Source organism: Pelophylax lessonae, assembly GCF_965119305.1.
Source record: "Pelophylax lessonae genome assembly, chromosome: 4".
NCBI classification, from domain to species: domain Eukaryota; kingdom Metazoa; phylum Chordata; class Amphibia; order Anura; family Ranidae; genus Pelophylax; species Pelophylax lessonae.
Window position 1 is genome coordinate 429,642,556 of NC_138771.1, and position 16,759 is coordinate 429,659,314.

The 16,759-nt window shown below is 44.2% G+C and overlaps 1 protein-coding gene across 1 annotated transcript in view; it reads right to left on the reverse strand.

Moving 5' to 3' along the window:
- Nucleotides 1-500: 500 nt before the first annotated feature.
- The window catches only part of LOC309552111 (protocadherin gamma-C5-like), a 136,445-nt gene continuing 120,186 nt past the window's right edge, over nucleotides 501-16,759 (reverse strand). The window contains exons 3-4 of the mRNA XM_082252910.1: nucleotides 7,764-7,852; nucleotides 501-1,704 (exon numbers count right to left, since the gene is read on the reverse strand). Of these exons, the coding sequence (XP_082109036.1) occupies nucleotides 1,487-1,704; nucleotides 7,764-7,852 (307 nt within the window). The 3' untranslated portion in view covers nucleotides 501-1,486. The remainder of the gene's footprint in view (nucleotides 1,705-7,763; nucleotides 7,853-16,759) is intronic.

The window sequence follows — 16,759 nt, forward strand, 5'->3', positions numbered from 1 at the left end:
TTAAAGTTTCACCATATCTTGTTATATAATGATAATTACATCCTATTTTATATTGATAACTAATGATGTTACATGGCAGTAACTCTTTCAGTTTCCAACTTCTAGCTTCAGCTACATTTTGCGTAATACAGTTGATCCTAAAAGCAGCTTGCCAAAAGGCCCCAAGTCTATATTAGTTGTTTCTTGACATTCATGTACTATTTATTACACATTCAAATGTACAAAACTGGAGTACAGGCACACAACAGTTGATTTCCCTTACCCCACCCCATCTATTAAAACGTCTCTGTTAGCTTGTTTCTGTTACAGTCTGGAAAATTGTTACACTTTATAGGTAGATATGAAACACTTGTTTAATTGTGTAAACTGTAAGGGCTCTTGCACAGGGATGCCAAAAGCCATATTTTTAGGCATTCATGCTTTTTTATTTTTTTTTGTTTTATTTTTACTGATCTGAATGCAGCTCGTTGTTTTCAATGGGCATATAAACTTGTGCTGTGTGTAGATCAGTAAGAAATAAAAATATGTTCAGTATTGCATGCATGCCTGTATATCACAACCGTGTACAAGAACCCTAAAGCAGGTCAAAATTTAATGTGCCAGATCAGCAAAATTCACAAACCTCTGTGTTTATGTCCACTGAATTTGAACTGTTTAGGTAGGTCCTCAGACACTGTAGTTGCTGGTAAATTTAATGGATCAAGCATATCAAACTTTGTGGGTGACCAGCTCTTAGATACGCTTTAGGCAAAAGCCTACCTGAATCTTCCAATTTTTGAAAAAGTCTTCATATTTCATCTCAGCATTAACAGTGATAGCCATTGTCTTGAGATGTAAGTAAAATAATACCACAGTGTATAAATTTGCTAAAGCTTCTACATCAAGTGGTTATGTTCTACTGAACAGTAAGGGCTGAGAAAATTCCAAAGGTGAAATTTACTTGGCAAATAGAATGTGCTCTTCGATACTGATCCTTGTATGTAGCTTCCTTAAAATCTAACACAAAAGAGCAATTTTTCAGAAACTATGTATGCTACAATCTATTAAGAACCTTACACTAAGGTAATCAACATTCCCACATGTTAAAACATTTACAAATCAAATACAGAGTTTAAAATTACAGTGCAAAGGTTTTAGAGTCAGTCGATTTCTGTTTTTGTCGTTGGCTGACCTGGGTAATTTTGTATAAAATTATATATATTTTTTTTTTTTTTTTTTTTGAGGGGGAGGTCATTTTGTTACAGGTGGGGAAAATAAAAATAGTATAACAAATCACTGGCTAATATAAATTATGATAGCACTTATGAAAAAATCCTTTATGGTTCATGAAAAGTTCTACTATCAAAACCAATTTTTCATCATAAACCATGAACAATCACTTTCAATTTTTTTGCCGTTCTTTGTAACATTCAATATGATTTGGTTGGGGTTAAGTGCTTAGAGTAATACGTTCGCTTGGTGTAAGTTGCACACGTCTATGGAAATGTTATTTTTTTTCCTTTTTGGCTGCTTTCTTCTTGTTCCCGCCTGAGGGTGCAGGAGTTTTTGTTTCTTGTTTCACAGCAGCATTAAGCGTGGCAGTCCCTGGAATATATATGTTCTGTCTATAGTCAGGTACATGCTGCAGAGTGAATTGGGGCCCATAGCAGGCACCAAGACCCATAGTCCCTGTTCCTCCTCCAATGTTGGAGCTTTCAGCAGCTTCTGTAAGATCAGAGGGAAAATTAGATATGTATAAAAAGTACACATTCAATAAAAAAAAAAAAAGAATTTCGTGCATATTTGAGCTATCCTGTGGCAACAGTGATTTACACTACTCAGCACATTTCAAATGTTTGTAAAAAGGATTAAAGGAGCAGTTTATGAGCTTTCAGGATGTTGTCTTTTTGGTAGTTGCTACTTGATGCCTGAATGTAATAGTCTTTTTTTCCATAGAATAAGCTCTAAGTTCTCTTGTCACAGCATTCATTTTCATTTTAAAAAATCGGCATTGTAATTTCAAGACAAACAGTAGTTATTTTTGGCAATCCAATATAAGCTTGCTTGAAAAATCTGCTTTCATGTTGTGAATTCTGCCTGTCTGCTGGTCATATCTTATCACAACTTTCTGGATTCCCTGCATGTTTTGCAGCTTCTCTTCTGCTGTTTACTTTCAATATCTAAGGACTACATATCCCATGGTCCCTTGCTCCTTGCAAGCTGTGATTTCTGAACTGATTGTGTCTCCTGAAACTCCTCCACTCAACACCTATGTAGTTTGGAAGCCAGGCTCTGTGATCTCAGAAGCACAGCATTGCATAGCTATAGCGCATAGTGAACACATGTCACAGAATTCAAGGAAGTAAATGTGTGGGGATCTTCACAAAATACATTTACAAGCTTCATTTTTTTTTCAGCTTAGGAAGAGTAGGATAGAAATAATTAAAATACAATGTGAAAATAAATTTAATGATACACTTTAATCACAATTGTCATCTTTAGATGGGCCATAGGCATCTTGCAAGGTGGGAAGAGTATGAATCAGTGGCGGTGCTAGCTGTGGGAACCTAATGCACATGCCCCGTATCTCCTGCAGGGTCCCCTGGGTCCCCGAAATTGTGACAGTCCACCATTATAGCAGCCAGTACAGTAATACCTTGGTTTGAGAGCAAGAATTTGTTCCGGAAACATGCTTGTAATCCAAAGCACTTGTATATCAAAGCAAAGGATTCATTCCACAACCATTTATTGGTATAAATAAAGATATGCTGCTATCATTTCTATGGCACAGTACTGTATAAGCATGCCACCCCCTCTGTTAAATAACAGTATGTGTCCCTGTGCTGTATATAAAAGATGCCAATTTCTACCTATATTGTACAGTACTGTATCAGAGCGTCTCCCGGTGTGCATGTGACTCTTCAGCTCTCTGCTCCTTTCCGTCAGCGGGAGTGCATGGCTCCTCCCACTGGGGAGAGCAGAGAGACGAGGCGTCACATAATCTCCAGGAGACACTCTGATATAAGGTATAATTGGCATTTTTATACACAGCACAGGCACAGGGATGTTGATAACATATTGTTATTTAACAGAGGGGATGGCATGCTTATACTGTAATAAACCACTTTAACATTAACCACTTGACCACCGGCCACTGTGCTGCTACTGCGGCACAGTGGCTCGTTCCCGTCCAGCGACGTAGACCTACGTCGCTGGACTCCTCCCCCTGTAGGCGGCGCTCGCGCGCCGCCGGAGGCGCGCTCCCGCTGTTTTCATTCACAGCGGGAGTCGGGCCAGGGGAGGAGCAGCGGCGATTGCCGCTGCTCTTACCCGATCGTCGGGGATCGAGTCTGGAGATCCGCCCGCTGTGTGTAAACACAGCGGGCGGATCTCCATAGGGACAGGGAGTGACAGATCGGACTGTTCAGCATAGCTGGACATCCGATCTGTCCTTCTGTCACACAGTCACCTCCCCCCCAACACGTCAGTAAGCATTAGGCATACATTAACCCCTCCCTCTCCAATAAAATTAACCCCTTCACTGCCAGTGTCATTTTTACAGTAACAGTGCATATATATAGCACTGATTACTGCAGTAATGTCACTGGTACCCCCAAAAGTTTTAAAAATGTCAGTCAAGGGTCCGATCTGTCCACCGCAATGTCGCAGTCCCGCAAAAAAAATCGCAGATCACCGCCATTACGCGTTAAAAAAAAAACACCAAAAATGACAGAAATCTTTCCCTTAGTTTGTAAACGCAATAACTTTTGCGCAAACCAATCAAAATACGCTTATTGCGATTTTTTTTACCAAACATAGGTAGCAGAAAACAAATTGGCCAAAAATTTAAAAAAAAATTGATTTTTACATATTTTTTGGGGGGAATTTCATATAAAAAAATGTTAAAAATATTGTTATTTTTTCAAAATAAACGCTCTTTTTTTGTTTATAGCGCAAAAAGTAAAAATCGCACAGGTGATCAAATACCACCAAAAGAAATCTCTGTTTGTGGGAAAAAAAGGACGTAAATTTCGTTTGGGTACGGCGTCGCGCGACCGCGCAATTGTCAGTTAAAGTCGCACAGCGCTGAATCGCAAAAAGTGGCCTGGACGGAAGACAGCAAAATCCTCCGGTGGTAAAGTGGTTAATAAACCACTTTAACATTCTGAGTGTAATACTGCTCGTATATGAAGACAGTGCTCGCATATCAAGGCAAAATTAAAAAAAAAAATGATTCCCGTCTTTCAAAACGCTCGTAAACCAGGTTACTCACTAACCAAGGTATTACTGTATTTATTCTTGTCAGCTACCTATCACAGGAAATGCACTTGGGGACACAATGCCCTAAATGGGCAATAACATTGATTTGCACAGGGAAGGGCTTTTGGCAGGGGGAAAAGGTGGGGGATATTGGGGGGGTTGTGCTGGGAGATGGGTTTGGGGAGGGGTGACAAAGGTTTGTAAGGGGTTTGGGTTTGGATAGAGATTTCAGTGGGGAGATGGATTTGGGGAGGAGTGACAAAGGTTTTTGAGGACTTGGGCTTAGAGGGGGATTTCAGTTGGGAGATGGATTTGGGGGGGGGGGACAAAGATTTGCATGGACTTATGCTGGGAAGGGGGATTTCAGCAGATGGAGGAGATATGGCTATATAGAGAACATGTTCCTATGCCCCAATGTAGAGCAGCATCAATCCTTCCAATACTAAATGGAAACCCCAGAAGGGGAAAGTAATCAGGGGAAATGTGATTTTTCGATAACCAAAAATATTATATGGTACATAACAACATACAATATATGTCTAAAAAAGACAATGTTTTATTGAAACAGCATTAGAAAACTCAAGGAATAAGTAGGTAAATCTCCAGGGACCTTGGGTAAATATTTTGTTGGCCTGACCTGATTTTAGAGGGAGACCCAGGGTAGCTGTCTCTCTCTCTTGTAAGACAGAGTTTTAATGGCCCAAAAGTCTATGAGTTTAACTGAAGGTCATGAAAAAGCTAATGGCGACTGGTGAGCTTCCCCCACCTGTGACAAGGAAAAACAGGAAGGCTGTATCCTGACCAGTCGCCATTAGCTTTTTTGTCCTGGGTCCCCCTCTGAAAATAGGCAACAAAATACCGTATGTACCCAAGGACCCTGGAGATCTAGTTATCCCTTGTGTTTTTTGGACATATAGAAGAATCTGTGGCCTTGCCACCCCCCTCCTGTAGACAACCAACATATTTTTAATCTGTGGCTTGTTGTTTACTACATTTTTAAAAGATCCTATAAAACTATTAGCAGATGCTGTCCTCCATGAGGAAGACTTGAATAGTCTAAACGCGTCGGGGCCATGCCTATGATGCATCTCTCACATCTTTGTCCCAGTTACAATTTTGTAGTGTATACAATTTCAGCTTTTTATATTTTGTATTCAATTGGTTTATGTCATATGTTGTCCTCTTGGTCATAGGGGTCATTTTTAATGCTGTTTCGATAAAACATTGTATTTTTTATATAGATATATATTGCATGTTGTTACGTACCATTTAATACTTCTGGTTATCGAAAAGTCCAATTTCCCCTGATTTCTTTCACCTTCTGGGGTCCTGACCCCTGTAGTGCTGACTTCTGCATTACATACTCCCTGCCCTTGCACTCTATGCAATACACACCCCTGCACTCTGTGCCTTTCAGTCTCATGCACTACAGTATACACTATGGTAGATTACATGATTTTGTCCAAAGTATTCAAAGTGTTCAAAATATATTATGTTGAGGTTTATACATGTCTGTAAGAAATTTGCTTTGTCACAGAAAATGAAGCATATTTTATAGGCACAAGGATGTTCAGGTTTTATGTTGACACAATTTAGCTACACCCAATCTTTGCCACATTACTGCTCTCCTTGGGGTTCCAAGGTTGTCCCAGGTCTTTTACAACTCCAGTATCTTGGTACGAATGCTCTAACCATCTGCAGAATTTTTTTTTTTGGCCCAGCTTTTACCATAACAGGTAGGCATAAGATGCAGAAATGATCATGCTTTGTAGCGGGAGGTGCAGTTTGCACTTTTACAGACAGACCCAGTGGCTGCTTATCCCAGGAAAAACAATGATCTAACATGGATCACAATTTCACAATTTTAATTATGCTAATGATCTAGCTTAGTTTTCTGATATGGTTGCATGTCTTTAGTAAAGGTTAAATTAAGTACAAAAAAGGCCGAGAAGATATTTAATCCTATTTCTCATTAGCAAATGTGCTCCTGAAAGAGGTTCATTTAAACCTAATGGTTTCTGGCCTCTGAGTATATCATAACAAACTGGCATGCATTACTAGTGTATTAGATAATATTTAGACAGATTTATAATTTGGTTAAGGGAGGCATCCCATTAGAACTGATCATAGGGGAGTGTACTGTAAATTGACTGTGATGCTGAGAAGGATAGGATGCAAAGATTATAGATCACTGGAAGAATGGAACTGATCATGGATTATGAGAGAAGAAAGAAGAATGAGTGGATGGGGGGGAGAGAAGCAGCAGCTGACCATGGAACATTAGGAGAGATTGAGGGCAGAGCAATAGCTGACTGGGAAGAAAAAATGAAGGTATAGGGTGAGCAGATTACTGTACCAAAGACAGTAAGAGCATACAGAAAGTAGATGGCCATAGACAGGGGAAAGAGAGATGAGGCTTATTATAAGCTACTCAAATACAAGGGTAAGAGAAAGAATGGAGGCACATAAGAGATTGTAATTGGACAGTTGAAGAGAGAGAAGGCAGTGGGCAGAGAAACAGCAACTGATCATGAAATATTAGGAGGGGAAGTGAAGGCAGAGAAGGAGCTGGCCATGGATGAAATGGAGAGGAGGCAAAGCATGAGCTGATTAGTAGTGAGTGAAATGGTAGAGAGGAGATAATTGTGGACTGAGGGATGATAAAGGACAAGGTGGAGACAAAGTTGGATCTGATCACAGGCAGGGAATAGAGTAAGCTGAAAAATGGCAGTGGAAAAATAGGTAAAGAGGAACTGAGCATAGGTGGCTGACAGAAAGATGGTGTCTGTCTGGTAGGAGGTAGAGCAAAAACTCATTGCTGCTGAATGCTGGAAGATAAGAGGACTGGCAGTTGATATGGTTCCACTAGGACAGGATGCATAGAATGACCTGGTCGTGGACTAAATAGTGATGAGGTGTGGTGGAAATGGTGTGGAGAAAAAGCTACCATAGAGCTGAGAAATCATCATGTATTGTACGCAGCATTGGCAATGGCTTTGACAATCCTGGCTACTCACTAATATGTCTTCTGTTTTCTTTATTTCCAACCATTCCATACAGTATTTCCATTTCCATTAATTCCATGAACTATTCTACTGCTAGTTCAGATGGCCTTGAGCTAGCCATACACATGGAAATTTGATAGAGCAAGTAAACTTTCAGTTTCATTTTTTTGTTAAAGATGAAAAGTAACTACAGAAATAAAATGGTGATTTTGATTGAACACAAGAAAATGAAATCAAAGTTGCCTTGGTCAAACCTGCCAGAAAAAGCAGCACATTGCCATGATATATTCTGCTTTTGAGCAAATTCGTAGGTGGGGATTGCTTAATCTATTATCTTGCAGCAAAATCTGGAACAACCTGAACACATGTTGAGCAATAGAAAATCAGAAATAAAAAATTCTACTATGCCAAAAATTGGCATTTGGATGGGCACCTTTGGATTGCCTGCAGCACTTTTTGTCTATTAAAAATACAAGGAAATGTACTAGTTAGACATGCAACATAGTTTTTGAGACTAACCAGTTGCTGATGCCAGGATCATTGCCTGAAGTCTTTCTGTTTCCACTGGATTATTCGGCCACACTCCACCTTCCTCGTTATTTTGAGTGCTATTTATAAAAACAAAAATAGTACAGCATTTAGCCTCATTAGTTTAAACTCAAATGTAGAGCTACAAGGACGCATTCCACTCACCAACTTTTGGTTTAAGGGTTTTCTCCCCACTTTTTCATAATCAAAAGGTAATTTACAAGGATTTGCCATGCAGGAGTTTTTAGCATTACACTGAACCACACAACAATTCAGCTGTCTGGCTATTTCTGATAAATTTAGACCCTCTGTCTGTTTCTGCACAGACTATGATGTTTCTGGCTGTCTGGCTTCAATCGGCTCCCCAGAAAAAACTCCCTGTGCGCAGCTGACTAATAATGAGGTCTGGCTGCCAAAGCTCTACAACTTCTCTGGATGACAGGACCCAGACCAGAACTTAATATGCTACAAGAAACTAAAAAAACTTGCTTTCCCCCTAGCAGACACAAACCATATGCAGGTGTGAAACTTATGTAATACACAGCAGTCCCCAAACTTTTTGGCACCAAGTACCAGTTTCACGGCAACCAATTTTCCCAGGGACTATGGGGAAGTGGATATTCACAGAGCCTGTACTCAGCACAGTCCCCCCTTTTGTATCGGTGTCCTCAGTTCCCCTTCACATTACAGCCCCCCTTTACATTACAGTTCCCCTTTACAGTACAGTCCACTTTACATTAATGTAACAGGGACTGCTCTGTAAAGGGGAGCAGTGTAATGTAAAGTGGACTGCACTGTAAAGGGAGCACTGTGATATAAAGGGGACTGTGATGTAAAGGGGCACTGTAATGCAGTCTGCCCACCACAGTGCCCCTGAAGTCTGCCCATCACACTGCCCCTGCAGTCTGCTCATCACACTGCCCCTGCAGTCTGCTCATCACAGTGCCCCTAAAGTTTGCTGATCACAGTGCCCCTAAAGTGTACCTATTACAGTGCCCCTGCAGGCTGCCCATCACAGTGCCCCTGCAGTCTTGCCCATCACAGTGGCCATCATTGTGACCCTGGAGTCTGCCCTTCACAGTGACCCTGAATTCTTCCCATCACAGTGCCCCTGGAGTCTGCCCATCACAGTGCCCCTGAAGTCTGCCCATCACAGTGCTTCTGCAGTCTGCCAATCCCAGTGCCCCTGCAATCTGCCCATCACAGTGTCCCTGAAGTCTGCCCATCACAGTGCCTCATCAGTCTGCCCATCACAGTGCCCCTGCAGTCTGTCCAGCACAGTGCCCTTGAAGTCTGCCCATCACTGTGCCCCTGCAATCTGCCCATCACTGTGGCCCTGAAGTCTGCCCATCAATGTGACCCTGAATTCTGCCCATCACAGTGACACTGAATTCTGTCCATCACAGTGCTGACAAGTCGCCTGACAAGTCGCGCTAGTGTGAATCGACTGTAAGATGACATCTTGATGCTTTGGCTTTAGTGCTTTTTAAATATCTCCAGCTTGAACAAGTAAAGTGATAATAAATTCTGACTTTTTCTAGACTTTAACTTGTTTCCTGCTAGTTTCAGGCATTTGTCTCAGAAGTGTTGATGACAAAAACAGCCAGGCAATTATCATTTTAAGAAGGAGGTAAGATGTACTTTTAATACTGTTCTGCTTTTAATAAAAAAATGTAAAAATGAATTATTATATATTTGCAACAGTCATAACATTTTCCCAGTGAGATAGCCGCAGTGGCCATTAGGGGTGCTCAGATTGACAATTGAAATGGAAGGTTGGTAGAGCTTAGTCACAAAGTTAGATAATAACCAGGGTTGACAAGCTTTAGGCTCTTGTTGATGACATCAGTCTGACATCATCAGTATGAGATGCTTCTGAGATCATTCAAAATTGTCTGACAGGTAAATTTGACCTCTGTCTTGCATTTGATACATTTGACTTGTTTCAAGCAGGTTTTGCATTTCCATAACTTGGGTGTGTAAATCCAAAACCCAAAAGACCCAGGCCCTAATTTAGGTCTCAGTAGCAAAGTGAGCACTTTCTTGTTAATAAATTAAGATTCCAGGCTTCAGGAGGTGTATTCACTTTAGCATCAGTATTAATTTCAAATTTTTCATTTACTTTAAAGCAGAACTTTACCCATAAAAGTTTGCCAAAAAAATGTTTTATTTAACAAAAGAACATACATTCTACATGAATATTAATGCTACCATCATTAGTGCGTGCCTACTTCCAGCATCATTCCTGTTTCTCTTGCTTGAGCCGCTTTTTGTTGAATCCCAAAGTACCGTAGTCACTTCCTTATTAGAAACTCTCCCCTTCTCCTTAATCACAAAAATTATATATATTACTTTCTGTCATTCAAATATGTACATTTCCAGCCTTGATTGTATGTCTAGACTTAAGTCGGCCATAGACTGATCAAAATGTGACTGGTTCAGCAGGAACCGGGTGAACTTCGATCCATGTATGGGCAGGCTGGCTGTACTGAAGTTGATCCATTGATTGACTTCAATTCAACCAGCCTGTTGGAATTTTTTTCATGTCATCACTGCTGCAACAGCCACAAGCAAGGATCATTGTATTAATTTGGCTGGGAAACCTCCCGTTTTTAGAACACAATAGCTCTACGCAAGTGATATCCTCATCAACACTGTGTTAATGGGGGAATCAAGCAATTTTCTTGTTCAAATAGTTTATTGAAAAAACAGAAGTAAATACAACGCAACATGTACAATCAGAGTAAGAGAGGTTACATTTGCACAACAGGTCGCAACAGTAAACCGGAGATAGTAACAAAGCAAACCAGGGTAACAGACATATTCCGGAGCCAAGTGGGCGACAACCCCAGAAGGGAGATCCTTCCAGCACAGCCAACACCCGGGCACCCCTAAAAGGGAACTTGCTGTGCCCGCGCGCGACTGCGCCTTCAGTGGGTCATATAGCATGCATGAAAGTATCGTTTTCGGGGGTCGCAATACATGGCTCAGAGGGAGAAAGGAAGCCTGGTTAGGTCAGGAGTCCTTGGCATTAGGTCAAACAAGATGCAGACTGTAGTAGAATGGCGAAATGACTTGTGTAGGGAATGTGGAGAGAAGTAACCACAGTGGGGAAGAGTATGGGACAGAGTATTGTACATATAGCGGGATATGGTCATAAGAGAGGTGAGAATAGGGGGGAAGGGGGGAGACGGGGGGACAAAACAGGGGGGGGGGAAGAAAGGAATGGGGGGAAAGGAGAGGGGTGGAAGGGGAGAAAGTGGGGGGGGAGGAGGGGGGTCGCCGGGGGGGAGCAGGGTAACTACTGGTGGATACAAGCATTGCAAATATGCCGTTTAGGGCAATAAGAGAGTGCTATCAAAGTTCGGAGGGAGAAAGTGGTCTACCCATGGTTGCCATAATTTGTCAAACTTTTCGACCCTGTCCAGCAGGACCGCCTCAATTTTCGCATGAATCATGGCATTAGTGATTCTGTGTTTCACTTCGGGAATAGGTAGATGGGGGGTTTTCCAAGCTTTAGCTATCGTTTGTTTAGCCGCTGTCGTGACTTGTAGGAACAATTTGTGCTGCCGTGTGGAAATGTCATCTGATTTCACGTTCAAGAGGGCGAGACAGGGGTCAGGGTCGATGTGCGTGTCCATGAGGGTGGAGAGAATGCGAAAGACAGCCTTCCAAAATCGTTGGACCACGGGGCAGGACCACCAGATATGCATATGAGTGCCCTCATCCTGACAGCCTCGGAAACAGTCCTGAGAGTATGAGGGATGGAATTTAGCAATACGAGCTGGCACAAGGTACCAGCGCATAAGCACCTTATAGTTGGTTTCGGAAGCCACTATATTTTGGGAGGCTGTCTTTGTCGTCTGCCAGATCTTGGACCAGTCTGCAGGCTCAAGTGTAATGCCCAAGTCCCGTTCCCATTTGGACGTATATGCTGGGAGAGCTCGGGTTAGGGGTTCAGAAAGTTTAGAGTAAAGGAGGGATATTAGACCTCGGGTGTGTGGGTCATGGAGACAGACGTGTTCAAATGAGGTCAAGGTGGGTAAAGATGTGTCTGTACGTATGCAGCGGGATAAGAAGTGTTTAATTTGTAGGTAGCGGAAGATCTCAGAATTGGGGAGTTGGTGTGAGTCTTGGAGAGTCGGAAAGGATTTAAATGTATCGAAAACGATCAAGGAGTGGGCCCGGAGGAGGCCAGCTGCCGACCAACGATGAAAAGAGGATGGGGATTCCCAAGCTGGGGGGAAGGACGGGTTGTGGAGGTAGGAGAGAAGCGGGTTATGGGGCGACTGAAGCTTATACTTGAACTTTAGGGTGTCCCAAAGGTGCAGGGAATGGCGTAGAATGGGGTTGGTAATCGATCTGCGATCAGAGGATTTTAACCACAGTAGGTTGGCCACCGATAAAGGATCACATTCGACCGCTTCGAGGGCCACCCATAGGGGAATTTCCCGAGTAGCGTGCCAATTGGTCAGCTGGGCTAGTTGGGCTGCCTGGTAATATTTGGCGAACTGGGGGAGGCCCAGCCCGCCCTGCAGTTTGTGGAGGTGAAGAATCTGTCTGGATACCCTGGGTCTAATTTTACCCCAAACGTAGGAGAAGGTCCGGCTTTGGAGCTGACACAGGTAGTAGGAGGGGACATGTAAGGGCAGAACCCGAAACAGGTACAATATTTTGGGCAGCAAGGCCATTTTAACAACTGTGATGCGACCCATCCAAGCTAAGGGAAGTGAGGACCAAGTTTGCATAAGCCTAGTTAGGTGTTGTAGCATAGGAGGATAGTTAGCTGCATAGAGGTCAAGAGGGTCAGCCGTGAGCTTTACTCCTAGATAGGGAATGTGGTGAGTGGCCCAGGAGAAGGGGAGCACCGATTGTAGTTGTGTGAGGAGGGGCGCAGGCAGGGAAATATTGAGTGCTTTGGATTTGTGGGTGTTGACCACCAGGCCAGAGATATGGGCAAATTGTTGCAAAATGGCTAGGAGATTGGGAGCAGAGGTGAGTGGGGAGGTGAGGAATAGAAGGATGTCGTCTGCGAATAAGCATAATTTATGATGGTGACCACCTAGTTCAATTCCTTTTATATTCTGGTTGGAACGGATCTTATGGGCAAGGGGCTCGATTGCAAGTGCAAAAAGGAGAGGGGATAGGGGGCAGCCCTGTCTAGTGCCACAGCCTATGGTGAAGGTAGAGGACTGGAAGCCTGCATAGCGAATAAAGGCAGAGGGGGTAGAATATAATGATGAGATCCAGGATAGGAAATGGGGGCCGAAACCCCAGATGCGTAGTACCGATTGCAGGTAGTTCCATGATAAAGTGTCAAAGGCTTTCCGAATATCAAGGGAGACAAAGCACGCAGGGATGTGGCGACGGCGGGCTTGGTAGGCAAGATGAACAGCCCTGCGTACGTTGTCTCCCGTTTGACGACAAGGGATGAAACCAGTCTGGTCTCTATGGATCAAGGAGCCTATGACGAGATTAAGACGGGCTGACAGTATTTTAGCCATAATCTTTATGTCTATGTTAAGGAGGGAGATCGGACGGTAGTTAGTCCAAGAGGAGTCGTCAGTTTGTGGTTTGGGTATCATGGAGATAGCTGCTTTCAATGAGTCGGGACTGAGAGAGTGGCCTGTAAGCAAGGAGTTATAGGCTTTAGAAAGCATGGGGGTCAGGAGGTCAGAAAAGTGCTTGTAGTAAGAGGCCGTGAAGCCGTCGGGTCCAGGCCTCTTGTTGAGTTTGAGAGACTTGATGGCCATGCGGATTTCGAGGTCAGATATGGGTCTATCCAAATCTTCTCGTTGAGGGGCAGACAGTGAAGGCAAGGTGAGGTCAGAAAAGAAGTCGGTGATCTGGGAGTCAGGCGGAGGTGGTGGAGGGGAATAAAGTTTTGAGAGGTGTAAACGGAAGGTCTCCAGAATCTTAAGTGGGTTACTAGTGTAAGTCGTGGTGGATGTTTTTAGTCGGATCGGTTTCCGAACAATGTTGGCGTTGCGGAGCGAGAGTGCTAAGAAGGTGTCGGGTTTGTTAGCTTTAGTGTAGAACTGGTGTTGGGAACGCCTGAGCTGCTTTTCAGCGGATTCTGTGAGAAAAAGGTCCAGTTCCAGTGTTGCTTTGTCAAGGGCGATCTTATGTGCTGGGGTTGGGTCCGCTTGGAAGCGTTCGTGAGCTAAAGCGAAGGTGGAATTAAGGGTACGGTAGAGAAGCTGTCGCTCTTTCTTGCGACGGGAGGCCAGGCTAATGAGGGTGCCCCGAAGCACCGGTTTATGGGCTTCCCATAGTGTGAGTGGAGTGACGTCAGCAGTGTCATTGTGAGAAATATATTCCTTAATAGCCACAGCCACTTCGGCTCTGTGAGAGGGGTGGGCCAGGAGGGAGTTGTTCAAGCACCAAGAGAAGTTGTGTTGCTTGGGGACTAGGGAGTCAAAGGTGGAGACCACCGCGTTATGATCGGTCCATGGAATCGGTAGAATAGAAGAGGATAGGAGAGCAGGGGAGGAGGCCACGGGGGTGAATATATGGTCTATGCGTGAAGACACTTTATGTGGATGAGAGTAAAAGGTGTATTGACGCTTATTCGGGTTAAGTTCCCGCCAGGTGTCCACCAGTGAATGAGTCTGGAGGAGGAGTTGGAATGAAAGCCGCTGCGCAGGCTGAGAAAGAGAGACAGGGGACTTGTCTAGAAACGGATATAAGACCTGGTTGGAGTCACCACAAAGAATGACTGTACCTTTTTTATGTTGTTCAACTATCTGTAGAAAGTGTGAGAGGAAGGAGAGGGGTTTCGAATTTGGTGCGTAGTAGGACGCTAAAGTGACTTCTGTGTCCAACAATGAGCCGGTGAGTATCAAGTACCTGCCTTCAGGGTCAGCTACAGTGGAGTGAAGTATGAATGGAGTCTTACGGTGGAACGCTATAAGAACCCCTCTTTTCTTTACCGTAGCCGAGGCCACGAAAAACTGGGGATAAGAGGCCGTCAGGTATTTAGGTGCATGCAAGGTGGAAAAATGGGTCTCCTGGAGGCACGCAACATGTACGTCAAGTGAAGCTAGGGAACGAAAGGCTTTGCGACGTTTTTGTGGGGAGTTGAGGCCCTGAACATTAAGGGACAAGACATTTAAGGAGGCCATCGTGTGTCAAGGGGAGAAGAGCTAAAAATGGCGATCTTGCGTTCGCCAACTGTGCCCCCCCGGCGAGTAGGGGGGAGGGGGAAGGAAAGGAGGGGGGGCAGGGGGGAGGACGACAGTGGGGGGAGAAAGGAGGGGGGTACAGGAGACATTGAGATATGTTGAGATAGCAATAGAATCATGTGAGCAAATAGTAGTCCGTCTGAGGAGAGGGAGTCCATCCACTCAGAGGGAGTAGGGTCACCTCGGGAAATCTCCAAAAGGAGGGTTCCAGAGGCAAGAAGGAGGCAGCAGTGACTGCCGACAGGAGACAAACCGCCTGTAGAAGCATAAAACTGATAGAGAACATTTGGTGACCAGAAGTGGTAAGCAATGGTAACAACAATATCGTACATTTGTAAAGTGACTAAATTAGCATGAGGAACAGTGTGTTACGGCCCGTGAGGGACCCAAGGGAAGGGCCAGTGGTAGCCGTGCCCCAAAAAACAGGGCAAAAAAAAAAAAAAAAAAAAAAAAAAAAAAAAAAAAAAAAGGGGGGGGGGGAATAAAAAAGTCATACAAAAGTATGGGGACCCGCTAGAGGTCAGTGCAACTAACAAGAGAAAGAGAGTATTTGTTGTGAAAAATTCAAAAATATGTCAGAGGAAAAAATAAAAATAAAAATAAAAATAACACGCCATAGTTACCGTCCCGGGAGAAGCGTGTGAGATCAGTGGAGGCGAGCGCGCCAGTGCAGGTCAGACGAATGGATGGATGGTCCAGGAGCAACTGCAACAGTGCAGTATGGGAGGTCCGCTGTGCAGAAGCAGGAAGCAAAACAGGAGAGAGATAACTCGTCAATACAATCAAGATAATGAAGTGTAAAAATTCAAATACATAAAAGGATGAATCCAGGGCCTGGGGCCGCTCGCGGTTATCAGTCCATGGAGTCTAAGGGCGTTGGCAGAGGGGAGATGAGACGACTCCGTTTAGGAGTGGCTGATGTGGAGGCAGTGGCTGTCTGCGGGGAGCGGGATGCAGAGCGTCTGCGGTGCTGTTGTGACGTAGAGAACTCAAGGGAGGAAGACAGATGCAGCTCATGGAGAAGATGTTGGAGGTCCTCAGTGGTTTTGCAGGTGTGCTTGCGCCCCTGGTAGGTAAATCGCACAGAAAATGGGAAACCCCAGGAGTAAATGATCTGGTGTTGCTGCAGGATCTGGAGAAGGGGCTTGAATGCCCTGCGTCTCGTGATCGTGGCTTTACAGAGATCAGTGAACAGCTGATAGGAATAGCCTTGGAACAAGAGGGTGTCCTTTTGCCTGGCAGCTTGTAGGAGTTGTTCCTTTGTTTTATAGTAGTGCAGTTTGGCTATGACATCTCTGGGGGGTCCCTCAGGCTTACGGGGGGCCAAGGCCCTGTGGACCCGGTCCATTTCCAGACGTTCAATAGGGATGGAAGGGGAGAGTTCCTGAAAGAGAGCAGTAATGGTGGACTGCAGATCCACAACAGTCTCAGGGATCCCCCTAATTCTAATGTTAGATCGTCTAGCTCTATTCTCCTGGTCCTCAAGTTGAGCTTGTAGGGCTAGATTTTCCTCTCTGAGGGTCTCAAGTTCCTCGGAGTGATTGTGAATGCTCACTTCAAGATCCTCTGTTTTGTATTCCAGGTCTGAGGTGCGCTGGCCTAGTTCCCTGATCTCCCTAGTGAGCCTGTCTGTAATCTGCTCTGAGGTGTGCTGGAGGGCTTTGTTTAGGATACGCTCAAAATGCTGGATTAGTGCAGCTTGTGAGGGGTCAAAGGCTGTGGCTCCCCGGGAGAGAGGGGCATCGGTGTCCGACTCACCTTCATCTGGGTGAGGCAAGTTGCTTCTGGGGGCCTTGGAGAAGC